The sequence below is a fragment of the Vicugna pacos genome, chromosome 13, assembly GCF_048564905.1.
Source record: "Vicugna pacos chromosome 13, VicPac4, whole genome shotgun sequence".
Taxonomy (NCBI): Eukaryota; Metazoa; Chordata; class Mammalia; order Artiodactyla; family Camelidae; genus Vicugna; species Vicugna pacos.
In genome coordinates, this window is record NC_132999.1 from 15,050,488 (window position 1) to 15,064,592 (window position 14,105).

Below are 14,105 nucleotides of genomic sequence, written 5' to 3' on the forward strand. Positions count from 1 at the left end.
CCTATACCTTCCTATAAATTTTTTATTCAGTATGTGTTTGTTGAAAGCATGCTACATGCAAAGAATTGTGTGACGGTAGAGAAAGAGGAGGGGAAATTAAGGAAATACATAGGTATACGAGACACGGTAATTGCCTCTGCAATCTTATTCTCTAATAAGAGGTTAATTGGATGGATTCTTAAATTTATTTTTTATTTTAACAATTTTAGACTTTTTAAAAAAGTGCTAAAATAATACAAAGAATTCCTTCATTAAGATTCCTCAGATGTTCAATAAAAATGGAAAAAAATGATTCCCAAATGTTAACATTTTACTACATTTTTATAGGGGTGTTTTTTAAATTGTAGGGTGGGGGACCCCTTAGTAGATTATGAAATCTATGTAGTGGGCTATGACCACCCTTTTTTTGTTTGTTTTTTTTAAGGAAGTAGTATCTAAATAAAGATAATAGAGAAAAACTATAGCACATAGTATGGGCCATTATTACTTCATAAAACAGTAGTGTTAGGGGTATATGCTGTGTATATGTGCATATGTGGGAGTGCTGGGTTATAGTGTGAAATGTGAGTCACAGTCGTAGTAAGATTAAAGGCTGCTATGAGGAAGCTTGAATTCCTTGCATGTTTAATCTCTCCCTATGGTATTGTGCCAGATAATGTTTTAAGAATAGACAAACTTTTCAGAATAGTATACCAGGCTTCCGCTAATTCATGGCAATACTGTGTGTGCCAGGAAAATGATAATATTGTTTAGAAAGTTCATGTATTGAGTGAATCAGCATAGTTTAGTTAAATGAGTACAGTATGTAAAGTATTTAAGAATCCTCATTAGATATTTAAAATTGTGATCATCCCAGTTTAGTATGATCCTTTCCCCTTCCTGCCACATCTTTTTTGCAGTCCCATTTTTCTTTTGTCCTTGGGATAGAGCCTCACTAGACTTTATTTTCCAGAAGTCTCCTGGTATTTACTGATCTCTGGATCAGTAGGAGATGTAGGACATGATATGCTCAGGAAAAAGAAATGGAGATGAACCAAGAGAGGGAATGATAAGCTTAGTTCTGACAAAGCTGCTACCCTCTCCCACGGTTGACCAGACAGAAAGGCCACTTTTTTGGACTTATTAATGATTTAAATTTTATTACAGTTAATGATCTTGTTGTAGTGGTGCTTATTGCAACCTTTGTTTAATTTTGGCAGCAAACCATTTTGGGATGAGTACACAAACTTATTTTCTTTAGGGCAGAGATTGTAACCTGATGCACTTGAATTATTAAACAGGTCTTTAAATGGCATTTTAATTAAGTATAGTTTTGCACATTGAAATTAAAACATAGTTTAATCCCAGATACCTATATAATAGAACAAAATAATATGAATTAAATTAAATAATTAAGCTTTTGACTTCTGATCAGAAATCAGAAGAAACAGTTCCTTGAACTTTGTATTTCTTGTTGAATGTTTAAATTCAACTTGTCAGTTTCCATGAAAGGTAAAAAACTTGGTGGAATTTTGATTGAGATGGTGTTGAATCTATTGATCAATCAATTTCTACATTAAAAGCCTGCTTGATTTTTTTTTAACTCAGATTTTTGTTTGAGGTAATTGTAAGTTCACATACATAGTTTAAGAAATAAAACAGAGAGATTCCAAGTATGCTTCACTCCAATCTCCCACAACTGTAGTATATTGGCATTTATTGACCAGATACAGATCATTTCTATCACCACAGTACATTTCTGTCATTCTCCTGTTTTCCTGTTATAAGCATACCTACTGCTTATACACATATTGGGGGGTTAGGGTTTCAACACATGAATTTCAGAGAGACATAAACAGTCAGTCTGTAACAGATAGTATGTAGTGCTATCTCATTGTGGTTTTATTGCATTTTCCTAACGGCTAAAGATGTTGAATGCTCATCTTTTCATGTGCTTATTTGACATCTGTATATTCTCTTTGATGAAATACCTCATCATGTCTTTTGCCTATTTTCTAGTTGGGTTTCTTTTCTTACTACTGAATTCTTGGAGTTTTGTGTATTCTAGATCTTTGTCAGATGAGTGTTTTGCGTATGTTTTTCTTCCACTCTATAGTATGTCCTTTCATCCTATGAAACAGGAGTTTTTTAGAGAAAAAATTTTTAATTTTGATGAGTTCTGAATTATTCATTTTTTTTTATGGCTTGTGCCAAGTTGAACTCCGCCTAACTCCAGATCCCTGAGATTGTCTCCTTTTGTTTTCTTCTTTTTTTTAGTTAAAGTATTATGCCTTCACATTTTACGTAAGTCCATGAACCCAGTTAACTTGTATGAGGTATGGTGTTTAAGTCAAGGTTTGCTTTTTTGCCTTGAATGTCCAGTTGATCCAGCATCTTTTTTTGAAAGAGCTATCCTTCCTCCGTTGAATTTCTTGCTGGTATTTTTATTGGGATTGTGTTGAACTTACGTAGGGAGAATTGATATCTTAAAAATTTAAATCTTATGTTTCATGAATGTGATATGTCTCTCCATTTATTTAAATCTTCTGTAGTTTCTCTCAGAAGTGTATAGTTTTCAATGTACAAATCTTACACATATTTTATTAAATTTATCTCAAGTATTTTGTGTTTTTTGGTGCTTTCACATGATAATGTTTTAAAATTTTATTTTCTAGCTGTTCTTTGTTAATATATAGTGGTACACATAGTTTTTCTCTATTGCTAAATTCATGTATTAGTGATACAGTTTTCGGTAGATTCCTAGGATTTTCTACAGATAAAGATAGTTTTATCTTTTCCTTTCCAATTTTTGTACTGCTTATTTGTTTTTCTTGCCTTATCACACTGGAACGTACATTGGTATAATGTTGAATGAAAGTGCTGAAAGTAGCTGCCATTTCTTTTTTCTGATCTTAGAAGGGATTTTTTTTTATACTAGTGTTAATTTAAAAATTTTTTTAAATTAAAAAAATTATTTTTAATCTGGCATAAATAATTCATTAAGAACTACTAAGAGCTATGGCTTTAGTTTTATTTGTTACCTCTGTATATCTTTTAAGATTATACTTTTAATTGTTTTAAAATAAAGAAAAAATATATCTCACTATTGATTGCTTGGACTTTTGTTAGAGAAGACTTGAAGAATTATATTTGAGAATCTTTTTGGAGTTTAGTTATAAGTTCTTAGAAGAAATTGAAAGAAAATAGTAATTCTATCAGAAATTCTTCTATAGATATAATGTGATTTGGTTGAATCAGGTAAGGTGCAGGAGATAAGAATATCAAAATGGAATTGATAAGTCTAATTATAAAAAAGATACAAATAGCTGTCTATTTTTTTTCTCTCTTAGACACATAATTTACTAACACATGGAAAACAGCATGAATCTGATACCAGTTTAATTATATTCGTCAGTGGGCATTAAAGGAAAAAAGAAATATTTGTATGTGTTTTGTAGATAACTTTAGGAATATAGTTCCTTTAAACCTAAATAATAAGCTTTTTGGGAAAGGTATATATAAATTAACATGCAAGGTTTAAAAATAGGACGTCAAAGAGTAAAGGAAGGAATGTGTCGAATTCAAGAGACATTCTCATTGTCATGGTGAACTGTGCTTAGAAATCTTAAAAAGAGTCTTAGAAAACATATTATATACCAATATTGAAAAATAATGACTGCTGGGTCACTGTGGGTAATATAAAAACAAATCAAGTGTGGAAATTGACATATGCTATATTAACTTGCAAATCAAGTCAAATATAGGTTAGTATGTATTTTAATTAGTGATCATTATATACAAAGCATTATATTAAATTGAAGAAAAACAAAGGAATTTTCAGTGGCTTAATCTGAATGGAGTACCCTAAAAATAAATTCGGCTTCTATAGTTTAAAAGTTAAATCCATATTCATTGCAACAAGTTTTTCTTCCCTGTTTATGTTGGTTTAATCATTGGAGTTTTTGTTGGCCTGGGTGTTGTGTTAAGTATTTTTTCATATATTATCTCATTTAATTATTAATTATTACAGTGACCAAATGAGATAATTGTCCTTGCCTAATTTTATAGAAAGGAAAATGAGGTTTGAAGAAATTAATATATTTGAAGTCACAAAGCTATAAGTAGCAAAGATGAGTTTTGATTCTAGGACCCTTACCCAAGGTCTTGTTCTTGCTCTAAGTATATTGCTTCCCAGCCTGCCTTTGTTATAATGTCTTCTTTCTGTGTACCCACATGTTTAACATGTCTTAGCAATTCTTTCAAAATTTTGTGAAGTTAAAGATAGAAAAGGATTGAGGCAACCTTACTATTGGTAAATGTAGTAGAAATCAGTATTGTGCTATTTTTTCAGTGATGTGTATAGAACACATACTAATAAAGAATGTATTTTTGGCTTTGGAGCATTATTGAAAATTTCAACAACCTGGAAAATATGTATGACTATTATTTTCAGAAGACATGAAAATGTTATTTGTTAGAGCCACATTTTAATAGAATTTCAGTTCTTAAAAATAAATGTCTAGTCCTTTTCAGAATGAATTTATATTCTTTATTCTAAATAAACAGCTTTTGGGATTCTTCTTCCAGCCAAACATTTGTTTTAATTTGTATAAGAAATAGCTTATAGGTAGCATTTAGGAGAAATCATTTGCCATTTAGAATTAATTTTGCTGTGCCATCCTCCTGTTCTCTCTTCTTTCCAAATGTAGTTCTAATATTTGGCACATATTTTTGACAATATTTTTATAGTAAAATTTAAGTGCTCAGAAATTCTTAATTCATGAATACTTGCTCCTATGTTTTTGGTGTTTTTTTCTCTTTGTTCTAACCAATTATTGTTGGAAGAGGGAGCAATGCCTCACTTATACCTTAGACAGTCATTGATAAAAACACTAGTAACTTTGTTAATTCTACTAGTAATTATGTATGTTTTTTAGTATATAAAATTAAATAGGAATCCATAGATGTCAAATACTTGAATGTCTTACACCTCCAGAAACCTTTGTCATGTAAGATATTAGAATTTGTCAAATCTAGCAGCAGATAGCAAATCTAGCAGTGATTAAAAACTATTTCTTATCTGCTTCTAGGAAAAGAGGCATTAGACATTTGCATTTAATTTGTAGGGACGATTTGATGTCATTTCAGCTATAAAGCCTATTGACTTGGGGAAAAAAAACACTGGAAAGCCATCTGGTGTCCTATGGTAGCCTTCATGTCTTCCTGTTTCATTAGATAGCTTTTGGAGTAGTGTAGAGGGAATATTGACGGCTTCAGCTCAAGTGTCAAATACTGATGTTCATAATGATGTGATAAAGTGCTCAGTAAAACGTTAAATTAGATTCATTACAGTCTCTTTACTGAGATAGGAAATGTATAATGTATAATTTAGAAAGAATTCTATTGGAAATAGTAGAAACTGCTTAGAGAAAAGTTTATTACCTAAAAAAAAAAATATGACATGCCACAATATCCAATCATGCTAGGAAAATTAGTCTTTACTATGGTAATATACATATGTGTGTGTGTGTGTGTGTGTGTGTGTATAGGTATATAAAACCAATTATAGCCAGATATATACAGGTATTAAATAGACTGAAAGCAAGAATAGACAATATTAAGCAGTCTTCTGAAAAGAGAAATCGATCATGATCTGCTTAAGTTAGATAGAGATTTGTGTGGAGGTAGAATTAGCCTTCGCTACGGTTCTAGGTGAGAGCAGCAGTCAGATTTTTTTCAGTCGTTTCCCCTGTTTGTTACAGGTTCTGTTAGCATGTATCTACCTACCTTCTGCAGCATCACAAGACACTGTTTTACCTACTGTTTTGCCACAGTGTTTATGATAGTGACTACCCATTAAGCCCATTTATCATTCTACTAATAGCCATTGCTACCTGCCATACTATTTTGTGTAGTATTCCATTTTATACATCGTATTTGGTACTGGTTATGACATAAATTTGGCTGCTTATTAGATTCCAGAATAAAAGTAATTTAAACAAGATAGGAATTTATTTTTCTCTCATGTAAAAAATCTGAGTTTGTGTGGTTTCTTTGCTCTGTGAGTTAATCCCAGACCTAGCCTTTTTGTCTTACTTCTCTGCCATTCCTAGGATCTGAAGAACAGGCGTGTCCTCTCCTTCCTAATTACTATTTGGAATGACTATTCCTAATGGCTGGAATAATGGGTATAGATTTTAGGACTCAGACATCAGTCCTCTGTTTTCTTATTTTTTGTTTAGTCAGAGAACTCTTAAGTCATTATCTCTAAATCTGATTTCTTTCTTTTTCTTTTTGTAACTGCCCTCTAGGAACATACCAGTATAAAATAGTTACTATTTTTCACTACATCCTTTATTCTGTGCCAGGCACTAAACTCCTCCATACATTATCTCCTTGAATTCTTAACTATGAGGTAGGTGGCCATATTCTCATTTTGCAGGAGAGTTAAATTGACAATGATATGAAATAACTTGTCCCAGTTCACACACTATCAGGTAGTGGAGCTGGGTGGGATTTCAGCTCATTTTTGTGTCTTCAAAATCTTTGATTTTAACACCTCTAATGTGTATTAACATCTTACACTCATTATATCAAAACTATACTTCTCTGAATGGGACCCTGTCCCAGTGTTACTGTTTATCTTGTTCTTTGTATCATTCTGTCATTTATTGCTCTTTTGCTGTACAATTTGTCTTGTTTTTCCTTGCGATTTTCAGTTTCTACTGCTACTTCCTTAGTTCTTCATTGTCAGTTCATCCTACAGTGATCCAGATTCTTATTTAACAAAGACAGGTGTCAGTTTTACAACCTGACATGACCTTTACCACTGTTGTTGCTGTACCTTTTAACTTCCCTCCGTAATTCAAATCAACCTAATGTTTTCATTTGTAATTCTCTCCGTCCAAAATATTATTTTCATTTAAATCTGAGCCTCAATCCCCTAGTCTTAATTTATGGTCCATAGAAGATTGCTCTCTTTTCTACCCCTCTATTACCCAGTTTTTTGTAAGCTCATTTGGCCTTTAGTCATATATTTTTGGTTTCTAATTAACTGTTTCTAATGAACCGTTCAATTGTAACTGTTCGTTATGTGGGCTTTTTCTTTCCAAATCTTAATTATAAACTCCTTGAAGTCAGGGTTGGTTTTTATGCTTCTCTGTAGTCCCTGTGTTCAGCTAGATCTAGCATAATGCCAGGAATATTTTAGATGATTGAAATATTGAATGCATAGATTTTACTACTTTGATACTTTCTGAGATTAAAAAATGGTAATAAATATTACTTATGGAGCTTTAAGTCACCATGGAATTATCTCAGAAGTAAGTTCTTAAAGCATTATATTGAAAAGATTAAATAGATTATAGCTTATTGTTTTACTTTTATATTTTTAAAAATGTGACTTTTCTTTCCTCCCTCCCTCTTGGTTTCTCTCTGTCTTTGCTTCTCTCTTTCTCTCTCCCTTTTTCTTTGTTTCCTTTTTATGTTTTGGCAGCCGGTTCGGAGACAGTCCCTTACCCCTCCTCCTCAGAACACAATTACATGGGAAGAATATATATCTGCTGAAAATGGAAAGTAAGTGTCGTTTTGTTTTATTTATATATTCTTTGGTTTTTAGAAAAAACATTCTGTAAAAACATTTATTTGTGAATATTTAGGTGTCAAATTTATTTTATAGAGAATTATTAGTATAGTTTTGTCTAAAGCAATTATTTTACCTTTTAAATGTATGGATGAAGCATGATGAGGGAGAAGTATCCCCAGCTACATGCTCTCTTTGAGTAAGTTGTAGAGCCTTCTTTTTACCTCCGTCTTTCCAGTTTATATAACACCAGAAAACCCGCAGGGCATTGTTCTAAGGAAATAAAATGTGAGAAACTGCCCCATGCAGTTGCTTATTTGAGTTTTTCATTGAATGATGAACTTGATATTCTGTCATTATCCTGAGTCTTTAGTAAGGTGTATGAGATTATTCACTGTTTATCTACTGTTTGCCTTCCCAAGGTCATCTCCTGTCATCCCTTTGTTTCAGTCTATGCCAGGCTATTTCTCACTACCCTTACATAAGACGTTTGCTTCGTGTTAACACTGGCTAATACTTAGTGGAGTACCTAGTACGTAGTTTGTATCCAGGAAATATTTACTGACTAAAAGAATGATGAATGAATAGTTTATTTTGAATGAATAAATACATAAAAAGTTTTTTTTCTGACTGACCATGTAAAAGTTACAGTCCTTTGTAGAAAATATTATTTTCTTCTGGAGGAGAATAAAAAATTACTTGCCCCCCCATGCTTAGGATAAAGTTTTTTTTTTTCTTCTTTTGGTGTTGAAAGGTTTACTATGATTATATTTTCGTAACTTCTCTAAAATGTTTCCATCTTACAACATTCTATAATTGATATAAAATTCTTTATTCTTTACATCACTTCTTGGTCATCAGTGCTGAGAACCGTAGACCGTAAAAGAGATTGAATTGAATAATAAGTGATTTTAAAGATGTATGATTGTATCTTTAAAGTTGTTTTTTTTTTTGTAGTGATTTGTTTTGTTCCTAAAATAGTGATTATTAAAATTATATTCAATATGAAAATTTCTGGGTTCTGATTATTTTTTTCTAAACTTTTTATGCTTTGCTATTTTCTTTTTCTTGTTACCCTTGTCTCATTTATTATACATGTCTCATTCCTGTTTAGCATAATTTTAATTTATTTGTATGCTCAGAGTAAGAAAAATTGAAATATTAATGAATGTCACTGAAAGATGACAGATTCTTCTTAGGAGGATGATAGCATGTGGGAAATGTTTCCTAATATATTTTTCTCTCTTTTTTTTTTTCCCCCTTCATTTTAGAGCTCCTCATCTGGGTAGAGAACTGTTGTGCAAGGAGAGTAAGAAAACATTTAAAGCCACAATAGCCATGAGCCAGGAATTTCCCTTGGGAATTGAGTCGTAAGTTTGTTACTAACTGCACAAGCTGTTAAATTCTAAAGGCTATAATAATATTTGCCTCTGAGTGGTGCATTTGAGGCCTTTGAAATGTGAAAAGCACATGGCCATTGCTTTGATAGTCTGTGCGCCCTTTTAGAAATTTTCTGGCTCACAAAATATTAACATTTTAATTATTTTAATCAGATACATTTTTTATTAGTCTTTTTAAATTATGAAGTAATACCTGAACACATGCTTATTGTAAAAAAACTAACAGCATGGAAGTTTATAGACTAAAAATAGCAGTTTTTTCCCACCTCACTAGTAGTTAACAGGTAAATAACTGGTGTAGTTTTGCCTGGATTTTTCTCTGTGTTTTTGCATTTTATTATTTTTTTTGTAAAAATGGGGGAATAGTCTACATTTTACATTTTGTTCAGGTTCTTTTTTTTCTTTTAGAAGTGCTAGTGTATCTTAGCATTCTTAACAATAATTAAATTAGCGTCTTTTTTTCTTTCCTCGTTACTTTGCAGTATTTATGTACTGTCATTTATTTTATCATCTCGCTACTGTTAAACATTTTTAGTGATTTGTAGTTTGTCACTATTATAAACAATACTCCATTAAACATCTTGAATATATCCTTCCAAACCTGTATTCATCAGATGCTCATTAAACATCAATTTGGAGAGACGGGTGGAATAGGAGGTGCGTAGCTTGAGGTAGCTCTGACAGAACGGTACCTTCAGGCTTCTCACTAAAGGAGGGGAGGAGTGGAAGCCCTAGGCTTTCCTTCCTAGATCCTTCCACTTCCAGTTTGGCCTAATACAGTAAAAAAAATTCTCATAGAATAGATCTGAACTATTATTTTTCTATAAATTCTGTACACATCTCGTAATCCCCAATAGCCAAGCTTTAGAAGAGTAGATAGAATTGGGTCCTCACCTGTTGATCAGAGAGGGAGATAGATAAATAGTTCTCAGAAGATGTGGGAAAGGAATTAGCCATACATACAAATCTGCATAATTTATCATATCTCAGACCCAAATGACTCCAAGATGCACCAGATCTATATGATAATGAAGAAGAAAAATGTGGCATATTATATGATGCTGTTAATTTTAGGAGTTACCTAATTTCAGAGACGTAATATGTGAAAAAAAAATGGGTCTTTTAGAATTTAAGATGTGGCAATTATAACCATTCCCCCTGAAAAAAGTAAAATAAGGAACATAGTATGTAAAAGCCAGACAAAGAACTCATTCTAGAGTAAAACCTGTTAAAGAACAGAAGAAAATTCCATATAAATATTATAGAAAAACATAAGAAGAACATGAAATAAGTAAACTAGATCTTTCTAAGATAGGATGAGACAATAGAATGAAATGAAAAGGAAATTGCTGAGCTAAGGAAGTAAATCAAGCACTAAACAGCACTACTGTAAAACAAATACATTAGAAGCAACAATAAACAGAACAGATGTGGCCAAAATTAAATTTTGATAGCTTACAGTGAATTCAGTGAAAGAAGAGGTTAAAGGAACTTGAGAGTAATATTTGTGGAGGCCATTGGTTCACTATAAGGATTATTCATAATAAGGATTATTGCTCTTCTGCTTATATAGAAAGCCTCCAACATATGAAAAAATAGTGTTCAAAATATGATAGAAGAAAATGTCTCTAAATGGGAGAACTAAATCTGTAGCATAGCATTGGGACCCAAGAAAAAATGATAGAGAAGGATTAGGAACAATGAATATCCTGATTAAACTACTGGGCTTCAATAGTTAATAGAGAGATCTAAAGGCATTCAGGCAGAAAAGGGGTAAAAAACAGCCTGGCTTTACATTTTTTCATGTCTTGATATTTGTGAGGCAAAGCAAGTGTGATCTTACAGTATATCTAGATAAGATTTCATTTAAAAATCAAAGCAATTATGAGGAAAACAGAAGAGTTCAATAAATATACCAGTCATGGGCCCTTTTTGAAAGAAAAATAATATGACTTGAAAATGAAATTCATCCAACCAAAAAAATAAAAGGAGAAGTTTAAGTGTGAGGGCTAGTGTAATACTGAATGCTAGGAGACTTTGTGAAATTGTAATTCAGAGGGAAAGAGTATAAATGATATTTTATGCCGGTCAGATTTCCCTTTAAGTATACAAAAAGGAAACACTCATTTATCAAACCTGCAGGAAATCAAGGAATACTAACCACATAAGAACCCTTCACACATGAAAAAATTGACAGTGAAATTTAGGCATCCAAACAGTGAGGCTAATTAAGGAATTGAGGAATGTGTAGACTTCAGGAAAAAGACTGGTGTGATCCTTGAATCTACTGAAATATAGATCTAAAGTGAAATAACTGGAAATTATGGCTACACGATGAAATGTAAAAGTTACAAACTTGACATGGTGAAAAGAATAATAAAAGAAAAAATCAAGAAGTGGAGGAGGTATTATTTCCTCATCTTTAGTATCTGGAAGTCAGTAATACTGTGTAAATTTGCAGCATTTAGTTCTAAAACAACATAAGGATACAATGAAACTGATTTGAAATTTTTTTTTTCTCCTTCCATTTTTCAGATTATTGAATGTTTTGGAAGTAATAGCTCCCTTCAAGCACTTTAACAAGCTTAGAGAATTTGTTCAGATGAAGCTTCCTCCGGGCTTTCCTGTAAAACTAGGTAAGAGAAAAATTTACATGTAAGTTCAGTATCTGTTAGAAATATGGAGCTGTTTACTAACATTTAATAAGAAATATGCTTTGAAGGAAAATGGGCTTCCCAGTTGTTTATATTTTTATACAATTTTCCTATAATTACATGCATTGATATTCATGTTTTGTCAAATTAAATGTGAAATGCCTGATGAAAGTTCTACTTGATTTAAGTCAAATGTAAGAGATATGCAGGTGTTTCATTCAGCAGGATGTGGGTGAACTGATGATGCACTGTGATCATATTTTTAACATGAAGTAGGGAGAATGGATTTTAGTGCAAATTTTCAGCAAATTCTGAGCTTCTAAACAGTGGGACTGTTTCTGTAGTCAACAGTCATATTCAAGGATAAAGTAATACTTAAACATATTTTATTTTTCAGTCTTAAATGTTTAAACCTAATTTCATTTTAAATAATGATCTTTAGAAACAGTAAACTCTCATTTCTGTACATATTTCTCTTTCTAACTGTATCAGAAAACTGGGAACAAGACGCTATTTAAAGGCTCTTTAGGAGTTGAGGCTTAGATTTAGCATTGATATCAGCTTCAAGAGAGCCTTCAGTACCATCTGATCCAGGCACCAAATATTTAATTAGTGCTTGCTGTGTGACAGACCTTTTTCTAGGCATGAGAGACAGCAAAAGTCCCTGCCCTTTTGGTATTTACATTCTTGGGTGGTAGGTGGGGTATTATATAGTAAATATAATCTTTGTATAATTCCTCAGATATATTTTATCTTTTTTTCACTCAATACTACTAAAACCACATCTCAGAATAATTAGGCCAAAATACTTTACTGCCAGAAGTAATGCTTCTGTTGCTAAAAATTAAACCTGACCACCTCAACTTTCCAAACTTGAGAATACATTTTGTGAATTAAAATGGATTTTAAAACATATTCACAGTCTAGATTCCCTTTGTGATGAAAAAGCACTGGGAACCAGTGTGTACCTGAAAGAACCAGTGATGAGAGCCTAGGCAGAAATAGTTAGAAAACTAAAGCGAACAGGAGCCGAGTGTTTGAACTATGGAGAGGGATCCTTACGTGCGCATTTCTGCGGAGGCTTAAAATCTCACTGTAATTGTCTGTAGCCAGAAAATAGTTCAAGCCTTGGACTGTTTTTCTGTGTGCTGTGTTTAAGAGGCACAGTGACAAACTAGAATAGAGAGTAGGGATTCAATATATGAAACTATTACTGTATTCACATTTTTAAAGTCCCAAACCCAAATCACACTCCACGGTACACTATAAATGTATTATGCAGAAGAAATACTTTGATTATATGGAAAGGAAAAAAGTCTACAATACATTTTTGTAGGCATTTCTCTGACATAGAACCATCTTCTTAACATGGGATTTATAATCTTTGCTTGTGTACTTGGAATTTGCTTCTCCCTCTCTCATCTCCTTATCCTTCTTTCGAAGTGATCCTGTAAAACTCCAGTCCTAGGTCGGCCTCCATCATTTCTGTTTTTCTATTTAGGCTAGAAGATACAGTTGAGGGGAAAAATTTAGAAATTGTTGATAGCACAAATACATGTTTTCCAAATCAGCCAGAGATTTAAATGCTGAATATGAATGATCTTTTCTCTGATTTGTTACTTCTCTTATCCTGCTCAAAGTCTAAGTTTGAACCTCTTTCACCAGTCCCTATCTTCCCCCACTACTTCCTCTCGCAATCTAAGCAGATGATTTTTTGTTTTCTTATTTAGAAAAAAAGGCCATCAGAAATGATAGCTCCCTCATTACTCCCAACCTCTCATACAGACTTTTCTGCCCCAGGCCCTGTCTTTTCCTCCATCTTTCCTATTTCAGGGGAAGTGGTGCCCCCTTTTTTTGGCTTTAATAGTCTCTTCATTTGTACTATGGATCTGTTCTCCTCCCCACTTTTTAAAAAAGCTTGCTCTATCAGTTTCCCTCTATTTCTCCTTTATCTTTGAATTCCCCTTCTGTACTGCGTTCTTCCTCTTAGCTGTTAGGTTTTGTTCAGGTCTGTCTCCTTTTAAAATTCAACCAATCAAAAGTCTTTCTTTTTTTTTTAAAATACAGCCAATCTAATAAAATAATCCCTTTAACTCCACTCTACCCAGCACTTGCCTTTAATCTTTGCTTGTCATAGCCAAGTTGCTTGACAGTCTACATTTATTTCTCAGTTCTTTCTGTTTACAGTTATATTATAAATGGAGGAAGGTGAAGGGAGATAAAAGGAGGGAAAGTTGTTCTACTTCATTTGAACTGCTAAAATGATGACACCAGGAGCCTATGATAAGTTAGTTATACGTAATGTATACCTAGAGCAGCCACTAAAGAAACCACACAGATAGACTCAGAAACACTATAGATAAATAAAAATGATGTTCTAAAAAATAGTCACATACAGAAAGGCAAGAAAAAGAAAACAAATGAAAAAGAGAGACAACAAACAAAAACCAAAAAATAAAACAGCAGACTTAAGTCTTAGTATATAAATAA

The 14,105-nt window shown here is 32.5% G+C and overlaps 1 protein-coding gene across 2 annotated transcripts in view; it reads left to right on the forward strand.

Moving 5' to 3' along the window:
* Window positions 1–14,105, forward strand: part of ANKRD13C (ankyrin repeat domain 13C) — an 81,464-nt gene that overhangs the window by 60,417 nt on the left and 6,942 nt on the right. For both annotated transcript variants that reach the window (XM_072974202.1, XM_006205342.3), the window contains exons 10-12: window positions 7,475–7,554; window positions 8,833–8,931; window positions 11,497–11,597. In XM_072974202.1, coding sequence (XP_072830303.1) covers window positions 7,475–7,554; window positions 8,833–8,931; window positions 11,497–11,597 — 280 coding nt within the window. The remainder of the gene's footprint in view (window positions 1–7,474; window positions 7,555–8,832; window positions 8,932–11,496; window positions 11,598–14,105) is intronic.